We start from the raw sequence: 21,217 nt of genomic DNA, 5'->3' as shown, positions 1-21,217 counted from the left end.
ATTTAATTTGTTTAGATGTAATGCATTTTGTAAATTGGATTTTTTTGCAAAACCGGAAATTATTCGCAGTTGGTAATAAATAAATGAATTGACCTCAGAGACTTTGCCCTTTAACCAGATAGTCTGATATCCATTCTCCCTGAATATCTACCATGAATAAAAAATAGTAGACTGGTGGCTTCGGTTTCATGCAAATCATCATCATGTGATTTGACATGACCCAGTTGCGGCCGGATTGCTCAACGAATGTAAACAACCAAGCTTAGCTAGCTAGCTTAGTGTAGCTAGCTCTAGATCTAGAGAGGCGCAGTGCTTCAGCGTGGCAAGGACGGAGGATCATCATTTCCTGATGGCTTTCTTCAATTAGAGTGTAAGTTGCTCATCTGATTAGACAGAATCTGTGAAAAAAAAATTCAGGATGGTAACTTGAATGGGGGCGCGGTGGGCTGATGAGGAACGTGAGCTCACATCATTGAGGAAGCTATGTCTATGATCAGATGATGGTGTGGCAAAAAACATGCAGAAATTTCAGGCAGTGGACGGGGACGGAATGATGGGGCTCGTGGGTGGGGGCTGCTACAGAGGAGCAGACACTAGTGACATGCATTCTCTCTTGTTTGGATAACCATGTGATTGAATCTGAAGTGAATGTTGTGACATTGATTGATTCATGTTTGAGAGAATCACAAAGTGGTAAGTTTCTTTTTTTTCCCAACCACATCAGTTGAATAATTACATGAATAATAACAATAATGTCGTGTATTTACTCTAAGTGTGAAGGGCACAAAATTCGGCTTTTGCTGTGGTGGAGCAGTTTTAGAGCTCATTTACCTAACAATACTACTTAAGCTTGTTAAAGTTTTAGAAGTTTAACTGATTTTTAACAAGTTGTATATTATATTCTCCACTTGTTGACCGTGTCTGTAACAAGTTTTCCATGGAATTGCTTGACATTGTAACGTTTTGCCTTTTATTACAGGTATGTGAACGCTGATCATAAGAATCAGTATGCAGATGTGTGGAAGTGTTCAGGTTTTTTCATCTAGGCTTAGCTTTTGGCTCTTCGTTCTCTGTGTACTGGCATCTTTGTGGCAATTCGGTTCATCTAGCAGCTTGCAAAAACTGCCATTCCGGGTCTCAGGCCAGGTGCAAGATTTTCTGGGCTTCCAGAAGAGCGAAGATGCAAAGCACGCCTCCAAGAGTGATCGGATCGATAAACTTTTCAACGTGCTCCCGGGTGTCCTGAGAGCTTACGGATATCCCAATGTTGAGGAGAAGTTGGAAAGGCTCCGTTGCCACTTTGATGCCGTCAATAAAACAGGATTGGGGCATGATCCCGACATCAAGTATAATGTGGTGGGTAAAGGTATCAGACTCAGAATGCTATTCCAGGTACCAGTTAACTAGGCAGCTTAGAATTTGTGGGGCTAGCTCATAGTTGTTACTCATTTTTAAGGATGGAGATCACAGTTTGTGATGAAGTTATTTAAAAAAAACATTTCAAAAAGAGCTTGTGTTTAATTTGGATTAGGTTTTGTCACTTCTTTAAGTATATCAGACTAGCACATAGGCATGATGGTCTATGAAATGTTCTCTGGCCTTCAATAAACTGATAAGATTATTTGCATTCAGGTCTCAACCAAGCAAAGATTAAACCGAAAGGTCAAGCTAAGTTATAAACTTTATCAGCTCAGGCCCACAATGCAACTAGCTTGCCACTTGGACTTCAGCAGAACAAAACATTCTTTCAGGGAGTAGATGGTTAAATTGATTTTATGACTTTGTAAATTAAATTTTATTATTATATTCTCTTGTTTGAAAATGTTGGTTTGGATGGAGCATTTTTCATACCCAAAAATGTTTCTTTGGCAAATCTGAAAAAAAAATGTGTTCCACAAGTCTGAAAAATGAGTCATAGACTTTTCAGTGATTTTGTCGCTGTCTTTGCAAGCTCATGGCATTTTCAGATAAACAACATATTCAAAATGTTTATATTGGCTCTATTTTATCTCGGACTGTAAAAAATTTGATCAGTAAACAGTCACATAGCATGTTAGTTTGGCAAGCAATAACCTTTGGAATAAGTTCACAAAGAACAATGTAACCGTGTAGCTTTTTTGTTTACACAAAGCCAGAATGAGCCAACATCATCCGATTGGTCAGTCTTGATCACATGTTAATCAATTATTTGTTTGCAAGGCCCTGATGCAAAAAATAGACTCGTCAGGACCCTCAGGATTATTCAGGAAACTTAATGGCTAAAACTAAGATTCTGATTTCTGATTTGATTGTAGAGTGGCCTCATCGCTAGCCATGGATATCCGGTAGAGGAGCATGAGGTTCATACAGCAGATGGGTTTATATTGACGCTTCATCGCATACCGTATGGTGTCAAAAACAGCAGCAAAGGTGATGGATGATAAACCATTCATTAACTTTGAGCAATGATACTGGCCGATTTATCTTTTTGCAAACGGACCAGGTGTTGTTGCCTTCAACAGAGGAATCCTGACAACTGAATTCATCTTTGAATGAAATCTCTTTGAATTGAATAGGTTACTTCTTTGGATAGATGCACTGATGATTGCGTGCATAAGGAGAGGTCTGTTAGGGGTTAGGAAGGATGCAGAGAAAGTATCATGCTCGTCCTGTTACTCTTTGTATGAATGCTCCACCTTGCGATCATCTGAATGATTTTGACAGCACCCTATCTTTCCTGTCCAAGGTCCCAGGGAGGTCGCCTTCCTCCAGCATGGCTTGCTGGCTGCTGCATCCAACTGGGTCACCAATCAGCCCAACCAGAGCCTAGGCTACCTCCTGGCAGATGCCGGCTATGATGTGTGGATGGGCAACTCACGCGGCAACACCTACAGCAAGAAGCATGAGACCCTCAAACCTGACCAGCGAAAATTCTGGGAGTGGACGTGAGTTGGTCCCTTCACAAGGCCCGACTCTCAAGTCTGGGGAGAATAAACTTTGGAGCAATTATCCTGGGGAACTTATTTGGCTCTGCAGTAAAAAGAAAGAACATTTTAAAGAAATTTCTGAAAATTTGAGGAAGTGTAAAGACACTTGGGACAAAAGTTGGAAAGATTAGACTAACTTAGATAAGTTTAAATTTAAAGCTAAACTGAATTTAAAAAGGCTGGGGGCTGGTGGCATTAAGTACAGACCTTTCGGAAGGTTTCGTACCGTTATTTATCCTGCACTTGGATTAAAAAACATCTTTTTTCCCCCACTGAGCATTTTAAAGAATATTGTTTCAGTTTTTCAAAATGACAACAAATTTCAGTATAATGAGCAATCAACTCCTATGGAGTTCAAATAGGTGAATATTTTCCTTATATTTTACATATATTTACATATACTGAATAATTGATCAGGTGGGATGAGATGGCCAAATATGACCTACCAGCCTGCCTGAACTACGCCCTGAACAAGACTGGACAGAAAGAGTTGTATTACATCGGCCACTCACAAGGTATTGTGTCTGAGCTAATTGGGCTAGACATATGAGTATGAGGACTAGCAATGTCCTCAGAGGCTCTGAAATCTTGTTGCATGCTGTGCACATGTTGTTATCTGTTGATTTTATGTTAACTCGTGCCTTTGGCTCTTTGACAGGGACCATGATTGCATTTGCCGAGTTCTCCCGCAATCAGGAGCTGGCGAAAAAAGTCAAAAAGTTCTTTGCCTTGGGCCCCGTTGCAACAGTGGGGTACATGACATCACCTTTGTTCAAATTTCTGAGCGAGGACCTGCCTGACAACTTCCTGACAGTGAGTGTAATTGCAGATTTTGTTTTTTAGAAGTAACACAACCACTGACCATGCAATTTCTGAAGACCATTTCATTTCCTGGGTCTCCTTGTACTATAGATGTTTCTTTTGTGCGCCACATTTGTGGTCCAGCCCATCTGCCATCTGAAAGGGCTGTAGTCATGTGACATGAATTCTGTTAAATCCCCTGGTCACACACTGGTTTTACCCTGCGTAACAGCCAAGTATTTTTTATTTCATTGATATCATGTAATAAAACTGAAGACTCCTGTTGGCTTCCAAATTGAGGCAATTTATGTGCTTGGAACTCATTTTCATTTTTTTCCATTGAAGTCGTCCAACTTTGTAACCATTCCACCTCAGGAAGTTCTGGTGTACCTTCACCTTTACGACTTCTTCCCAAGCGATGAGTTTTTCCATTTCCTCGCGGAGACAGTCTGTAGTGAGCGGGAGACAGTGTTCATCTGTGAGTTTGCTTTGTCCATGTTTGGTGGCTACAGCAGAGAGCATATGAATGCCAGTCGGATCCCTGTGTATGTGACCAACTGTCCAGCAGGTACATCAGTGTGGAACATGGACCATTGGGCCCAGGTAACTAGACTTCAACTGGAAAAGACAATCTTATACATTTCTTTAAAATTGAATGCAGAAAAGAGGCCAGCTTCCAACATTTAGTAATCTTGAATCTTAAGATTATTAACTCTGTCTGTACAACGTGGGGATATGGCCAACTTGTATTTTTGCTTCAAAACAGCTTAAGGTCTGTTAAGGCCTGTGGGCTCAGCCAACTGCAACAGTTTGAAATTTGATTTTCTGGTTGTCCAGGAGTCAATTTGTATTGAATGTGACTGACAACTTCTCAAGCTGAAAAAAAGGAAAAACAGACAGAAGGCAGTAAGAAATGGATTTTGGAAAATTCGGAGACACAGGGGTTAATAGAACCTTTAAACTGTCACCGAAATGATTTTTGTGTCTTTGTTTCAGATGGTGACGTCTAAAAAGTGCTGCATGTATAATTTTGGTCCGAAAGGCAACATGAAACATTACAATCAGGTTTGTTGATTTGTCTTGCTGGATGGATTGATAGAAAACAACCCAGTTCACAAAAAAGAATGGGAATATAAGCAACAAACAACCATTGAAGCATAAGGATTGATGAGCACATTGGTAGTGTGTGGAAGAGTTATGGCCTTTGTTTTTGCTGTTAATAACTGCACAGTGTGATCTTTTAGTGGCAGAATGGATTGCCAATGAGAAATTTTATTACAGTGAGATTATATCTTGCCATAGATACCAAAAATTGGTATGGCAATTCAGAACCAACAGAATCTAGCTCCAGCAAGTCATCATTGCACAAGTATTAGACGAAAAAATGTGTGACGCAAAGGAAGTGCCCTCTCTAAACCTGCCCTCCTTTTTTCATGCAGACCACACCCCCAGAGTACAAGATTGAGAACATGGAGACGCCCACGGCACTCTTCTACGGTGGCCTTGACACTTTGGCAGATCTCAAGGATGTTAGTCTACTTATACCGAAGATTAAGCACCTATTCTACAATAAGGAAATCCCAACCTATGGCCATCTAGATTTTATATGGGCCATTGATGCCCAGAGCTTTTGTTACAAGGATATATTGGGTCTTATGTGAAGGCCCCCTAGACTAGAAAGTTTCCATTTTCTAGTCAGTACACCTCTAGCGTCAGGCTTTAGGTGTTAGTGCCCGATGACCAGGCCAATTGTTTTTCCAAAATCTGTCGACTGATAGCAATCCTACAATTTTTTTTTCAATGGTTTCTTTGTATGGGGCACTATAAGCTTCTATATTCTACCCATTACAAACTGTACACGTATGTATTCTTGTGTAAGAAGCACATGCACTATTCCCTTTTGTTTATGCAAGTCATTGATCTCAAAAGAGGCCAAAGTTTGCATATCAGTAAATAGCAACTCGGAGATCATGCAAGAAAAAAATGGACACTTAATTGGGGGGCCTTCTGTTCTAAATTGCTACTTGTCAATGCAACGTAAAACTGAGATTATTTTGAAATCATTGACTCTTTGGAGATAGAGTTGTTACTTTATGTGCAGATAATATTCCTAGTAAACCTGTACTTGAGATTTGTTTTACCAATAACCATGTTTTTGAAAGCCATTATGGCCTAGACTTATCAGTTTGTTTAAAACCAGACTTTGGTCGGCCCAAAATTTGCTGTTTTTGAATAAAACCTGTCTGAATGTTTGAATCTTTCTGTAATTTCTGTAACCGATATCTACGACACAGACACTTTGGCCCAGAAATTACAACCTTTATGAAAGTAACTTGAAGACTTGCCACATCTTAGCCAAAAATGGGCAAAGTCTGTTCTGTTTTAAGCCATTAGCATGCAATCAGTTTTGTGGGATCACAACCTTTAACTTTGATATAAACTTATCTTAAACATACTGTAGCGGTGAGAAAATTGCGTCATTGCTTCCTGAAGACTTTTGGGGAAGATTTTATAATCAAGTGATATAGATCTGTGGACAACTTTTACCGTGAGATAATCGGACATTTTTCATGTTTCTTATTCGTAATCGAGTAGAGCAATAAGGATTTTGTGACCAAACTAACCAAATACATGTATTTAATCTATTGCCATTCCCACACATACCTGCTCTTGGGTGATATAATTTGTATGCATTAATTATTCGTTAATTTTAGTGCTTCTCCAAGACTAATTGCACTGTGCTATGACTAATGGGCTATTGCAGGAATCCCCAACTGGCTCCGCCCAGTATTTTATTCTACAAAAGTACAAGCATCAGCGGTGTGTGATTTTTACAACCAAAATCTTCTTTGGATCAGGTCACAGGGACGTCTCAGATGGATCTTATTTTGCTTATACACGTATTGTAATTGTGTTATTTATGGTTTTAGTCGTTCCAAGCTGTGATTTGTATATTTGGCTTTCTGTTATCACTCGTGTTGGTGCAAATATCTTTCCTCAAATTTGAAAAACCTAGAAATTGTCAACACTGTCAATGATCTTGCAGTTGTTTTTCAAACCAGTTTTGCAGCTGATTGGGTGAATTTTAATGATTAATCATACTCTAATTTGAAATAAAATAATGGTTTAATTTTTATGTCCCAATGTATTGTTTTCTGCATCGAGCAGGGGCTAAACGTTTTTTGTAGTGTTAATGTCACTCGGGAATTTCAAGATATCTTTAGAAAAGATTTCATTTTGTTAACGTTCCCTGAAAGTTGTTCTGTCCATGTAAATTCTAAACGTGTACCTGTGTACAGTCAAACACAGAGAAGAGCAGTGTTAATACATGAGGGGTATAACAAGGACAATGTTTGGGTCTAAGGTAGTTGATTTTCTTTGTTTTCTATTTCTGATAATACAAGGCAAGTATTATAACAAGGTAATTTGTGAAGTCCCAAGGCCCTTGTTTTAAGAGCTTTCCCACAGTAAATCCTTAATTTCATGCAACTAACGTGTACAGCAAAATTATGCAGTGTTTTGCCTTTAAAATTGTGTTTTTTCCATGAGTGACTTTTTTGTAATTGTATTTCGGTTTGAATAAAAACTGCAATGCTTCGAACACTAGTCGTTTCAGTTTCAATAGGACTGAAAATCGAAGGGAAAATGTCACATGAAGTTTAGCTTGGTGGAATCTGCATCCTGGTGATTTAAATTCAGATTCCTTGCACCTAGTCTTCCTGGCAACACTGAGGCTATTGGGTTAAAAACGAACAAGGTTAACAAAATGTAGGAGGGTAACGCCTTCCGTAGAAAGCTATCTCCAGCAAGAAATGAGACCGAGGGGTACCCCCCAACATGTCCAATCACTATACACACTCTAGACTACTGTCCAACACATCCCTCCTAGATGTCTGAAAGGAATTCCCCAGATTCCTGCGAGACAATGACCAACACAAAGCAGGGGGGGTCTCTCCATCTTGTACCTTGCTTCATATGTGGAATGCACACTTGAAAGAGCAGTTTGAATAACTGCACCCTTTCAAAGATGCAGATATCCTGTTTGACGGGCATTGCCAAGTTCCGATAGGCTTTTGAGGTTCCAGTGTTAACATCTGGGAAAGGTGCAGACAAACCACAACAATGTCCTTCAAGATAAAACATATCTCGGACCACACTGAAACTTCGTTTTGTAGACAAATAGACCACTGTAATTCCTTGAGCACACCAATGAAAACCATTTCTCATGTATAAAACGGAGAACCCTCCAATGTTATTTCCCACTCAAAACTCTTATATCACAATCTACGCTAAGTAAACAAATACAAAAATCACTTCCTGTAATACACAACTGTCATTCATTTAGATTAAAAATCACAGGCCAAACTCGCTTCAGAATTTCCTACAATTTTGGTTCTTTGGGGTAAAATTCAGACTCGGGCCTAATCTGTTGGGAAACGAGAATTTTTGCAATACGAAATTAGCATGTGGAACACAAGCCAATTCCTGAAGTTAAAAAACAGTGATAGTTTTGGCCTTTCACAGGAATACAGGTTTAAGAATAATCACTTTCTAAAAAAAGGAATGCATTCACTTGCCCATTTGAAATCCTCGACCTCAAAATTGCTTTCCATTTGGGTCCACGCACACTTATACCATGCAAATTTACATGTATCTGTGAAGAGCTAATTTACATGTACAGAGATTATTCTTGGCTTGCTACACGAGGGAATTTCTGAAAATACAAGAAAACCTACAAGAGGACCGCCGCTCTCTGGGAACAAAAACTACCAACTGAATGAAAATAATGTTTTTTAAAAACCAACATCTAACAATTCATACAAACTAAGGCAAACTAACTTTTGAAACAATTTCTAAACCCATGTATCGTACTACAAACTACGTGTGTATACGAGGTTTTTATGCAGTATTTACATCCGGCTGGCTGATCAGATCCGGCCGATAAAAACCCACTTCCCCCTTTTCCCCCACAATGTCACCGTCTCATACTTGCTCATTTACATTAAATAAAAACGCTCTGTCGAGAGCCCTATTTCTGACAATAAAGTTGAAGAAACAACTGATTTCACAAAAATTTAAGCATTACAATCGTCAGAACCAAGACAGGATAACCTGACAAAGATGTGGGAAAGTTTCTGTTTTCAATCTTTCTGTTTGGCCGTTTGTGCCGGAGGTGTGGTCAGTTGAAACTGTGACAGGACAACAGCCATTCAGCTGACGAGGTTGTTAGACGGTTGTTAGTGCTGAGGTGGATTTTTATGAAGCCTTCTGCGATCCCTTCTTGCCGATCAGACTCTTATGGATGTGAGGAATGACACCTGCAGACAGAATTAAAAACAAAGGGCACGGATTCAACATTTATGACGAGATCCCTCATTTAAACGAGTCTCAAGAAATCTGTTTCTTCAGTTATGTTCAGTTTGCATTAAAAAGAGCAACCCGAGCTCTTGGGTTGACAAGCTCTTGGTGTGACGTATCATTCACTCTGTAAGTATCCTGATAGAATGGCAGAGCTTAAGATGTTGGGGGTTACGCTGGTGCGACTCAAGTCATTTAACTAGGTAGTGTTAACACTTTACCAACCAAATTTCCACAAACCTACACCATTTTGTCATTGTTTTATACCGAATGCAAAATGCGTTCAGAACGAAACCTTCGAATGACGCAAACATCCATCCCATGTGGCCAACTCATTCCCAGGTACAATTCAATGTATGAAATATCAAACACAACGTGTACATGTATTCTGTTAACAGCCAATGTTTCCCCTGTTCTTTGGATTGAAATCCAATTATACTGCATAGTTATTTTAATCCAGCAAGGCACTGACAAAGGTTTGAAGTCAGTAAATCACACATTTAGAAATGAGCTTCTCAGAGAGGACTGGTAACCTCAACTGGAGTAGCTATGCACGTGACATTCAGGCTAGCCATTCACATGACAATCTGGCTAGCCTTATAGTGCCTACACTTCATATTAAATCACTTTTCGCAATGATCAGGCATTGATTCAGGAAACCAGCAACACAATCACAATGTCTTGTCTCTTAATTTGTCTCATGTAAATGGCTGTAAGTTATGAAGTCCAAAACCAAGTGGATACATACCACCGCCAGCAATTGTTGCCTTGATCAGTGAATCCAATTCCTCGTCACCCCTGATAGCTAGCTGCAAGTGACGCGGCGTGATACGCTTGACCTTCAGATCTTTGCTGGCATTGCCCGCCAATTCTAAAACCTGGAAAATGGAAAAGAAAAAATTGCAGTTTGCTCGTTTGGACAACATTCACAAAAAAAGATGGACTTTTTTTATATTGAACCAAAATTAAGGATGGATAGAATGGTGCAAATATAGATCTTGTTCAAATGCAATACATTTTCAAATTAACAAGTTCACACTCCCAACTCCGTTCAGCATAGGCCTGACATAAGGGATATTTTCAACAGCAATGAGCATATTCTATGAATTTCAAAAAACAATGGAGGTAGCAAAACAACCTTACTCGAAAATATTGACCTTGAAGTTGAAAACGTGGCAGAATTTAAACAATGAGGCTGGCCCAAGATGTCAATGCTGTTTCGTAGGCCTAACATTAAACTGAACGTACAGAATACCCAAAGTGGAATTATGAATAATGCTGTATTAGCAAGGCCTAGACCTACCATTAAATTACAGGCAGGGGATCTAGGCCCTATAAAACTAAAAAAGTAAAAAAAAAACCTGCCAGGTTATAATGGAAACATTGCCTCTCTAATGTCTGTTCTCAAAATAGCCTTATCCCTTGCTGTATAGGGCATGTAAGGAGAGCCCACAAAAAACAAGACTTTTCAAGGACTTAGTTTCAAGAATGGTTGTAACATTCAGCCTAGGCTATGCAGTTTCATACTTGAACAGTTCTCCCTATAGGCCTAGGCTAGCTCAACTAAAATTAAAGACAATATCAATGACCTGGTTAAATATTTTCTTCATACATGAAGTTGCCAAAAACCCACCAGTGACCTCTGGCCTGAGCATGGCGTCCGTTTCCAAATTTTCGCGCCAAAATTTATAAACACAAATCCGGCCAGTAAAAAAAAAGTGGAGCACCAAAGTTTGAAAGTAAATATATGCAGTAAAATGTACATTTCACCACCCAAAACTCTGTTCAGAAGATTACAGCTGTCCTAAATTCGTCATGAAAAATCAACTTCACTTGCGAAGAATTTCAGCCCTAACCATTCGCCGACAATGTTGACAACGCGCGCCAAATTCAATTCAAATTTGAAACGACGCTAGTATCGCAATGTTAACCATGAAAGTATGGATTTAATACATGTTTTGAAAAACATCACTTATGAAATTAAAAAAAATCTACCTCAGCTGTAAGGTATTCCAAGATAGCAGCAGAGTAAACGGCGGCAGTGGCACCGACTCGCCCATGGCTGGTTGTTCGGTTCTTCAAATGCCTGTGAATACGGCCGACCGGGAACTGCGGAAGAGGTTGAAAAAATCTGTAATTTACACCTTTCTCGACAAAATACAGACCCTTGTGTAACTGTGTCGGTGGCATTCTACGGACACACACTGTAAGTAGGTAAAAATAAAAAATGTTAAGGGTTTACCTGAAGACCTGCCCTTGCTGATCGTGAAACAGCTTTAGCTTTCGCCTTTCCGGAATCTTTACCTGCTTTACCTCCTGCCTGCAGAACAAAATTGCACAAATTTGATACGTTTTAGCACGAGTATCTTAAAACTATAAAAGCATTCTTAAAAAGGAAATATTCAAGAGAATCAAAATTTAAAAAATATGGGTGGATGCCTGAAAATTGAGCCATATTTCAACAGATTCGGGAAACATTCTCACCATCTTTGTCTATTCTTGTCTTCCTCTGCAGCCGTTCCGTATACAACGCGTGCCCGCGTAAAATGTAACAGACGCTTATAACATCAAAATGACCTCATCACGTGATTGTGTACGGCCAATAGAATGACGGGGATTGCAAATCATGAATATTCGTGAATCTCCGGCTTTGTTCGGGTCACTATACAGCGGGGGCATTTTTTCGCCGAGTTTCTCAATGACAAAAGATTTGAACAAATGGACAAATTAGCAGCTGGTCTTTCCCACTAAAAATTCCAGGGTCATTGTCTTCAAAACTTGGGAACTGAAGAACTACGTGATGGCTGCAAATACTTCGGTGTAGATGGTCAGGCCACGCCCGTTTAACTTGCATTTTACGGAACAAAAACTCAGGGTCATTGTTTTAAACGGGCTTCTCATGCATTCATTGAAGGAGCTAGAAAATAGGCTTAAAGTTTGAGTATATCCACAAATTAAGCATAATTTCGTGACTCAAACATTATAATTTCCTTCGATGTAAGGTCCATTCTCCTTTTGGGGGAGAGGTGGGGTGGATGGTGAGCCAATCTCTACTGGAAATCCAGCTGTGCAAATTATAATACATGTTGATGTTTTCAATTAAAAATAAAGATGTCTTGTTTAAGGGTCCAAATTCATTTCAATAAAAGTGGAGTTTAAGGGAGTTCAAAATAGGACACGAAGAAAAAAATCAACAAAGGGGTATTCGTGTCACGTCTGCTAGCAAAACAACATGGCTTCTAAAACGAGACCTCTAATAGGTAGGCCTGTAGAAAATTACGCAAGAGGGATACAGTGATATAAATTTCGTATTCATTTGTATGTGAAAATTCACTCCTCAAGACAGCTATACAAAGATAATTTTTTTTAGAATTACTAAGTTGGTTCGGAAGAAATCCAAGTTCCCCGTCGCAATAACAAACGGCAATTTTTGACAATCATATACGAAACTGTTCACTGTGGCCGAGCCCGTAATGTATGAGAATGTTTATTTCACCCGTGACAGAGGGGCTTAATAGGTCTGTCGCTGAACTTACTTATGATCAAAATTAAATCGAATTTAATTCGTTGGTGAAAAGACGCTATTTTGATGTAAAGAGACCTATTAACCCTACACAGCTCCTTAATTTCTCAACAGGTTCATATTTTCTATCAAAGAAAAGTAATACCTGTTAAAACATTAAACATGTATTTATTGTGCGAGTTATCACTTGGAGAACACAAGCACGACCATCCAATTACGTAACTAATCAAAAAAGAACCATTCGAAAACGCCTCTATGTTGGTCAACCGAGGAACTATAGAGGGCGCTGTGTTGCATGAATCAGGGGCACCCCTTGTCTGTGGCGTGGTGGGCAACGTGATAGACATGACAAAACCCCCATGTTTGTGATGAGCAGTATTATGGACAAAGCTTCTCCACACTTTAATTTGTAGATTTTTACACGACACAGGGAGGGTTATGTAATTTATTATTTAAAATAATGAGTCCTTTCTTTGTTCTGTACCATCATAGGTCGAGCTTACGAGTGATTGGCAAACCATGTCACAAAAAGTGAATAATAAACAATTATACTTTTTAAGAAGTCCCAGGCAGCTGTAGAAGTCATTCGTACGCTGCTGGCGTTTCCATGGTGTCTCTTAGGCTGTTTTTGTTATTTTAATTTAGCTATTTAGCTAACAAATGCACAAATGGTTTACTCGAGCCTATCCCAGTGTTACAAAGCTCAGTGCCCTCTGAGGACGTTTTAACACTAATTCATGAGCTACATACACAACCAATCAGTTTAGAGGGGGACAAGCACAGAAGTTTCAAGAACGTGCTTTTGCCGAAACCCTTTATCAGGTTTACGAAATTGCCTAAACCTTCTAATTCCATCACACCTGTGATTAGGTCGGGCTCTAAAGTTCATTTTTTCACAATAAATGAATTTACTTACAGCAATAAACTTTAATTGGTACGATCGACGAGAGCATGCTTAGAACGAGAGCGTGGAAAGGCACCAGGAGCACCCTTGGAACGAAGAAAAGAACAGAACTAGGCTGAGGTGGAACACACTTTCAATAGGAGCACAATGAACGTTAGACCGATCCTACGCGTGGTGCTATCCTCCTGGCTCACATCCGGGATGAAAGTAGTTTCATTTTGCAAATTTTCACTTTGAGAGTGTATCCGTATAATAAAAGCGAAATTCACGTACAATTTGAAAAGAGATGCTTAGGCTTTGGGCCCAGTATTGATGGATCGCTTTTTACCCCAAGGTTCAGGCAAATTACACAGCGCCCTCTCTCAAGGACCAACCGGGTCAATTGTGGAATGCATAAAGTGGGTGCGCCAAGGGGCGGGGGGGGTCAGAGTTGTCTAACTTTCTCGGCGTTTTCCAAATTATTTCAGGGCGAAATAATCTTTAATCGCCCATCTTTGGCCCTACATTGTCTCCCAGTGTTTCAATGGCATAACTGGGGGGTTTTGAAGGGAAAATGGAAAACAAACAGCACCTAATTATGTGTAACTCAGTATGCTCACGGGGAGCAATTGAAACGCCCAATTAATCCCAAATTCCTGCAGTACCCTGCAAAACGCACCACCAAATATAACAAAACAAAACACATGGTGTCAAATAACTGCATAAAAGTTCTTTTTAATCATTCTCGTCACTTATATATAAACATCTTGAGTTTAGGATTCCAACAATTTGGCTTCATGAATGATATCATTGGGTTCACGTACATGCTACTCTGAACCAAAATCTAGATTGGGAACCTTTTGCAAAATCGGGCTACCATAAGTCCGTGGTTAAGACCGGGCAGTGGTTCGAAACCGACAGTGAAATGCAGACTCCTGCCACGCGCGCATGCGTCATCGGTAGAGACATGCGCACTGGAAATGAGGGTTTTACTTTCATCATCACAATGTACACGGTATCCCCGATCGTTTTCGTGTGTAAATTCACTGCCATTTACTGGTAACATTTCGTGACTGATCCAAATTTGATAAATCTTTACGGCAGGCTTTTCTCACAAGCATTGAATTTTTGTGTTGCACATTTTGGAAGTGCCAGCACCTCCAGCAGTTTTAAGGGTACGTATATTCACGGTGAAGTTTCGCCATCTTGCCCCGCTTCGTGGCGCTATACGATCTTTGGTTTTAAGGTATTTCAGACACGTTTGCTTTTTGGACTTAAGGGGTTAACATTGCTGATACCGAATTCCTAATTGTTACATAGATTTTCATCAATTTAAATGGGTGAAAAGTCCATGTTTTGTGCAAAAACGGGTGAACACTAAGCAAGCCAACTTCTAATCAATACTACTATGGGGTGAACTTTGTTCATTACAAGATGTCACTCGATGACTTGGGCAGGTGACCCATCGTCAACACAGTAAAACCCCATGGAGCTTCCTCCGTGGTAAAATTGCAACAGACAAGTGGCTTATATGTATTACAAAATTAACTGATTACATCATGCAAACCTATATGAGGGAGAAACCTCATTTGCATCATGTGACTTTAATTCAGATAAGAGACTATCGCTATATATTTACGCAATGAGCGTAGTCCACACTTTAAACCCTAAAAATGGCTCAATGTGTTCAACTGCAAAGGTCCATTTAAAAATTTTGATTCACCTTTGGTCAAGCTTTATAAAGTTGCTAATTATAAAATTCAAAACGGTGTTTCCATCCTGGCACATGTATTTCCAGGTTGAACGATTAAATTCACAAAGTAGGCTTGCAGAAATTGTAGTCATTGTTATTGTGATTAATGCCCTTCGTTTTATGATTTTTGTTTTTTACAAAGCCATACCACAAAAAGTCACGGACGGAGACATCGTGACTGCAACATTTCCTGCCCGAGGATCCTACTATATATCCTGCAGGAAGATATCATTTGACCAGCAAATTTCATCACCTGCCTTTCAGAGGCATGTTACATAACGCAGACATTGGGCCTTCCTTGAAGATGGTCCCGGATTATGGTTCTGGGCAGGGCATATACACTACCAGCTACAACTTGCAAAGAGGTGCTGGCAATTTGTTATGAATTCACGACTCTCGTTTAAGAAATAATGGTTTCTTTGTCACAAGGTGTGCGCTAATTGCTGAATACACAACACAATCTTTACAACTGCACGGCAGTGACACAAAATATTTATAAGTGGCTTAATGCCCAAACCTGACATGGGCTTGTCACACAATTTGACCATTTACTAAAGGATGCATCGTGAAAGTAAATGGAGTAATTACTGGCAATGGACTGAAAAACTTTGACTTAATGCCTGGGTGTCTCTTTCCTTCCAACCTAGTGGTAAAAAGAAAATATCCGGCAATGAATTGATGGCTAAAAGAAAATGTACAACACACGAAAGTGAAGTTGATAATGAAATGTTGCTCAAACGATTCTCTCAAACATTGTCTTTTTCAGCGAGTCTTTCAACTTTTCATCTGAAAGTGTTCCAGTAATATGATGTCTACGAAGAGCTTCTTTTGGCAACAGTGATGGACACATCTGCCGATGAATCACTTGCAAATGGGGCACCAAATGTTGTCTGAACTCTTAACTAACCGTGTCTGAAATTTTACATTCTGTTCAAAGTTAAATCCAAAACAAAGAAGCCACCCTGTGAAATGCTAATCTGGAAGGGGCTTAACATTTCTTACCTTAATATTGCAACTTATAGCCTCCAGTCAAAATAAGAGGCAATTCTATAAACAGCACCAAACAAGGATTGGAAACTGGCCCTAGCACACTTTTCAGTGCACCAGTCTTTATCAAAAATACAAACATGAAACATGAACTGCATTGAAGTCCCCTTCTGAAGAACAGGGTCATTCTTGTCAACCAGTCACAAGTTCTTGTCAAGAGTTCCTGTCAAGATTGTAGACGTGGATACTAATGCAGCAAAGATGAGCGTTGATTTCAGTGTATCTAATGCACATGAAGTCCTTCAAACAAGAGTTTTTTTTGGTTGTTGACTAAAGATAGCTCACTGAGCTACAAGCCCTCTCGTATGTACATGTGTGATTCCCTCCTGTACAGTTTTCTCTTGATGAGCTTGTAAGAGGATTTGATGACAGTGGGCCTATCATTAGAGTTTCTCAGGTACGTCTGCAGCTTGCTGAAAAGCCAACGAGGTGTCCTCCTTGGTCAGCACCAAAACAATCTCAAAGGTGGTGACGGTGCTGGGGTCTACAACGATTTTGCCCACCCGTTGGCAAATCTCCCCGTCCTCCAAGATGACTGAGAGGCTGCAGCCCCGCACCCCACAGGGCTCGTCCAGCGCCATCCGCATCACGTCATCGGCCACTCTCTGGGGTAGATCATCTGGGACGAGTAGCTTTGTTGGCTGCTGCTTCTCGCGAGCATTACGGAGGCAGTCCAGGATCAGAGATGCCACATACTGGCTCATCTTGACCTCTCTGATGTCATCGATCTCATTTCCGCCATACACATCCATTGTGTGGAAATCTGCACGTTGAAAAAACGGAGAAACCAGCTTCAGTCACACTAGAACATTATCTCAGACAATAAAGATTAAAACAAAGGAGCCTTTCTACTTACCATCCAAACCCAATTGTGCTAAATTGAAATAGTGTAACGTGTGACCCATCTCAAATATTATTCATAAAACGGCTCTTTCTACACTAATGCATATGACCTATCCAGTGACAAAACACAGACTGAAGTGATGCAAGAGTTGTTCCCTATCTGCCTCCATTTACAGTGACTGAACAATAATGTGTAACTGCATAGTGCCACTGAATCACTCGCCACGCATGTGACCTGAATCACATGACTAACTCCCACACTGATAACCTGCGCAACAGATTGGCATGTGCTTTCCATGTGTGTGCATGCAGACAAGTACCATCATACTTGAGATTTCCATATACATGTACTGTATGGTATATACATGTACATGTATTTATAGTTTACACGTGCAGTGTGTACTGCACATGTACGTACAGTGTGCGAGCCCAAAATCAACAAAATTATGAAAACTGACGGGTTGATAACTCATGTAGACATGTATTCTTATTTTACAGTGAACTTCCTTGCCTTGTGCTCTATGTACAATATGTTACAGATGATCTGTGCTATTTGACAAGTTCAGTTCTGAAAAAAATTAGAATGCAAGTAATCAAAAAACACTTCAATGGGAAACTTTCTTACAATGGATGATCGCATACAAATTATTTAGCTTTTCAACAGTGAATTTAGACAACCATTGTAAACACATATTTACATGTTACTGCTCTACACAAATGGAGTCCAACAATTCTTCAAAATGAATCCTCCACTGGTAAAATTTGGCATTTTCATTATATAGTTTCATTTTATCTCATTAAAAAAACAACTCCAGATCAGAAATGGAATTTTCTCACAAAAATAAAAAGCCAGTGCATTCCACAAACACATTAATTGCTTTTCCTCTACGCAACTTGAGTTATAAATAGATAATTTGGCCCAGCAAAACCAACATAATACCAACATAATACTCTAGGAATGCAGCGATCAAATCATGTGCATATTAAAGGGGGGGGGGAGGTCGCTCGGCTGAAGCTGTGACCCTCACACATGTGCAAGGGATCCCCCTCACCAATCAGCGGTGCCTAGCAACAGCAGCCATAAATGTCAACCTATCAGGGCAGCTTTTCGGCTGCTCGGCGCTGTCAGCTGGCTTCATTATAATGTACATGTAATGTGTAACATCATGGATTCCCAGGGACAGCGAGGAAGCTCCACGGAGTATAGAGAGGAAACAGGGGCCAGGGATCTGACTTAGGGATCAGTGCACAAATCCTTTGTGGGTCTTTCTAATGGAACCAACCGGAGGTTGGAATTAGTTTGCCTGAGGAACTGCACATATACATGTTCCTTGAGATGTATGCATTAACATGCACATGTATTTTTTTCGTGGAAGTGTGCGGTGACAGATGACATTTCATAGTGCATAATTCAAATTTTCTTTGAAAAGTTATTAAGTTTTCAAGTTTAATGTGCACATTTTTAATAACAATTTCCAAAAACTTGAATTCCTTAACACAGCTTAGACTAGGGACAATGAGCCAGGTTAGTAGGAGTCAGTATTAAAACCAAACCCTGATTTTTTAGATTGTAAGTTTTACAAAAATTATCGAATGACAATACATGACGCTATACAATCAAAAGATGGCGCGTATCTGGGGCGTAGGCAAAAGGGCAGATCTAGTTTGACATTAGCAGATATCCTTTTAATTTAGCTACTGAACTTTTCCATGTACACTGACAAAAAGAACTTTGGCTGCACACATGCAGTTAGTCAAGAGCTTTTGAAGTGCACTAACACATGTAAGTGGGTTCCATTTGGGTCAAAGTTTTTAAGATCAATCATCTTTGCCGGCCTTAACAGGTTGCCCCGAGACTTTGGCCGAATTCCCCAACTCTAGGCAAGTTCAGTAAGTGAGGTTGCGTATCTGTGTGTTCACTGAACGTCTTGCTTAATCTATTAAATACTGTTTGCGGAAAAATTTACAAAACATCAACAAAACGTGGTTTAATAGGTACTATAAACAAAACTAAGGTGAATTTTCAAGAGTTTTAAGCAGCCAACAAGGCAAAGCTAACAGTTGTGAAATTTCAATTTTTTTCTCAAAGAGATGAAGCATAGCAATGCGTCACTGTTAAGCCTCTGTTAAAAATTCATGATTTTTCAGTCAAAACCCTGAAAACTGCAAGAATCAGCAATTCCCACTCGTCACCCCAAAAAGGAAATGTTTTTCCGAAGTTTGTGAGACATAATCAAATTACGATTTCCACTGTTAACTTAAAGTGTACATTGAAGGAGTCGTTCAGAAATTTTAACTTTAAATGTTAATTATATTTATATCACTCCAAATGAAAACTTCCATAGAAGGCTAGTCACTAAAATATTCCTACCATTATACGTTACATGCACGCATACAATTTATGTAGGACAAAATAAGTTCCCCTTATGAGAAAGTCTCAATTGGCAATCGGACAAAACCTAGCGTGCATTGCACGATCAATTTTAGGCCAAATCAGAAATTACAAAAACTTTGGCTCGCTTGTGTAGCTTACAATGCTTTGTCATGTCGGTGCACGTAATTTTCATGTAAAATTCCTGTGTGAAAACTTTCAAGCAAAGTTAAAAAAAAATCCGAGACTGCAGAAAACTAGGTATGTTGAGCAAATAACCTAACAGATTTAGAAATCGGAACCACGCATTATGACAAACGCTGCAAACTCATTTCTTTCAAATAACAAAAGGAGGTCGATCAAGGAGGATATCCTACGGAAGTACACGCAATTTACAAAACGGGAGACGCAGCACACACGTAACTGCCGGGGGTGGTGGACGGATGATAGTGGCCTATTTTTATATCGAGGATAGGAAAGCTCTTGGGTTCACCACACAATTCATATTGCAAGCACGATGGCACAGATTGCGAAATGCAGGTACTTATATATTCACAGACAATGCAAACCGGATTGAGTCATCCGTTTTACCCACGCAATAGGCAATCCTGCGGTAACCCCCGTATTCATCATCCGTGCACACGTGTGTACCGTTGGCACTGGAGTATACAGGAAAGCAATCCGAGTAAAAAGCGGTAAAATCTAACCAAAAACTCACCCGAATTACTGTCCACACTCCCTCGGACCGTCTCTATGACGTAGTTGGGCTCGTGCCACTTTTGGTTGTCTCTAGGTTCGATCTTCTCGCCGAATTTGTGGAAGATTTTCTGCAAAATTGTGGCGACTCCTTGCTGGTCACAATTCGCTTTCACATGCAAGGCCATTGCTCCATCCATGCAGTCGAGAAGAAAAGAGCAGACGACGTAATACAGACGAAATGTGGCAAATTTTCACCTTTTTATAGGGGGCAGACAAATAACTTTGAAACAGAATGGAAGACTTGAGTGTGTCCAGCACGCAAGGTCTCCCTCAAATGAATTAATTTTTGGCCAGAACTCACGAAATCAGCCAGACATTGGGCAATGAGTTCTACTGTCCATGCACCCAGCTGATCCGCAACGAATGTGCTGGAAGACCAGGGATATATATACCTGCTAGTACGTCATCCTGTCAATTATCCCTTATTTGGTTATAAGGGCGGAGTTAACCTATATTAGGAATAGAATGTCCCTCACTAGCCAATGAGATTACAGCAATTTCTGTATCTGGGGTACAAAAAAAAGGAACGGAGTTCAACTGTCAATTTGGACCAATAGGGGAGCAGCTGTTGGGTTATCCTTGGAAATGGAAGGCTACGTGTCTAACCGCACGTACATTTCCATAGCGCACTGGAAGAAGATACACGTGTATTGCTAAGGCATTGTATTCACGGAATCGATTTTTAGTCAACAAGCGCAAAGCGTATAGGGGACCCAGTTTTACTGTCTTGGGGGCTTGGCTCGAGATAATATCTTGAGTAAATGTTTTTCATACAAAACAATCCCAAACTGAGGAGCTAGAAATTTGTCACAGAGGACAATAAGGCGCATTTTACCAGTCGATAATCTCACGGACAACATGCTTACACGGACGGAAGCATCCCCTCCAAAGCATGAATGATGAAAAACAGAAC

The 21,217-nt window shown here is 39.9% G+C and overlaps 3 protein-coding genes across 3 annotated transcripts; 1 reads left to right on the top strand and 2 right to left on the bottom strand.

Annotated features, from left to right (window-relative positions):
- Positions 1-214: 214 nt before the first annotated feature.
- LOC110976933 (gastric triacylglycerol lipase-like) lies at positions 215-7,368 on the top strand. The gene is made up of 9 exons (XM_022230691.2): positions 215-370; positions 980-1,356; positions 2,295-2,409; positions 2,726-2,924; positions 3,384-3,481; positions 3,625-3,779; positions 4,143-4,370; positions 4,764-4,832; positions 5,207-7,368. The coding sequence occupies exons 2-9, from the start codon at positions 1,009-1,011 to the stop codon at positions 5,426-5,428; spliced, it is 1,434 nt and encodes a 477-aa protein (XP_022086383.2). The 5' UTR covers positions 215-370; positions 980-1,008; the 3' UTR covers positions 5,429-7,368.
- Positions 7,369-7,986: 618 nt separating this feature from the next.
- LOC110977083 (histone H2A.V) lies at positions 7,987-11,737 on the bottom strand. Its single transcript, XM_022230932.2, has 5 exons — positions 11,610-11,737; positions 11,368-11,445; positions 11,121-11,234; positions 9,874-10,003; positions 7,987-9,085 (listed from the first exon to the last, which is right to left on the bottom strand). Exons 1-5 carry the CDS (start codon positions 11,610-11,612, stop codon positions 9,024-9,026), a joined length of 387 nt encoding a protein of 128 aa, XP_022086624.1. The 5' UTR covers positions 11,613-11,737; the 3' UTR covers positions 7,987-9,023.
- Positions 11,738-14,241: 2,504 nt separating this feature from the next.
- LOC110983522 (DNA damage-inducible transcript 4-like protein) lies at positions 14,242-20,681 on the bottom strand. The gene is given in 3 exon segments (XM_022242869.2): positions 14,242-16,764; positions 16,766-17,094; positions 20,264-20,681. Coding segments are annotated over 3 exon segments (651 nt in total). The 5' UTR covers positions 20,442-20,681; the 3' UTR covers positions 14,242-16,620.
- Between the last annotated feature and the right edge of the window lie 536 nt (positions 20,682-21,217).

The sequence above is a fragment of the Acanthaster planci genome, linkage group LG19, assembly GCF_054643075.1.
Source record: "Acanthaster planci isolate LZ-2023a linkage group LG19, COTS_SCS, whole genome shotgun sequence".
In the NCBI taxonomy this organism is placed as follows: domain Eukaryota; kingdom Metazoa; phylum Echinodermata; class Asteroidea; order Valvatida; family Acanthasteridae; genus Acanthaster; species Acanthaster planci.
This window is presented reverse-complemented; position numbering and strand designations above follow the sequence as displayed.

Coding starts and splice junctions, on each gene's coding strand:
- LOC110976933 (XM_022230691.2), top strand. CDS start 1,009: ATGCAGATGTGTGGAAGTGTTCAGGTTTTTTCATCTAGGCTTAGCTTT. Junction 3,482..3,624: donor TTACATCGGCCACTCACAAG/GTATTGTGTCTG, acceptor GCTCTTTGACAG/GGACCATGATTGCATTTGCC. Junction 4,371..4,763: donor ACATGGACCATTGGGCCCAG/GTAACTAGACTT, acceptor TCTTTGTTTCAG/ATGGTGACGTCTAAAAAGTG.
- LOC110977083 (XM_022230932.2), bottom strand. Junction 10,004..11,120: donor TGGAATACCTTACAGCTGAG/GTAGATTTTTTT, acceptor TCCATTTTCCAG/GTTTTAGAATTGGCGGGCAA. Junction 9,086..9,873: donor GGCAACAATTGCTGGCGGTG/GTATGTATCCAC, acceptor TTCTGTCTGCAG/GTGTCATTCCTCACATCCAT.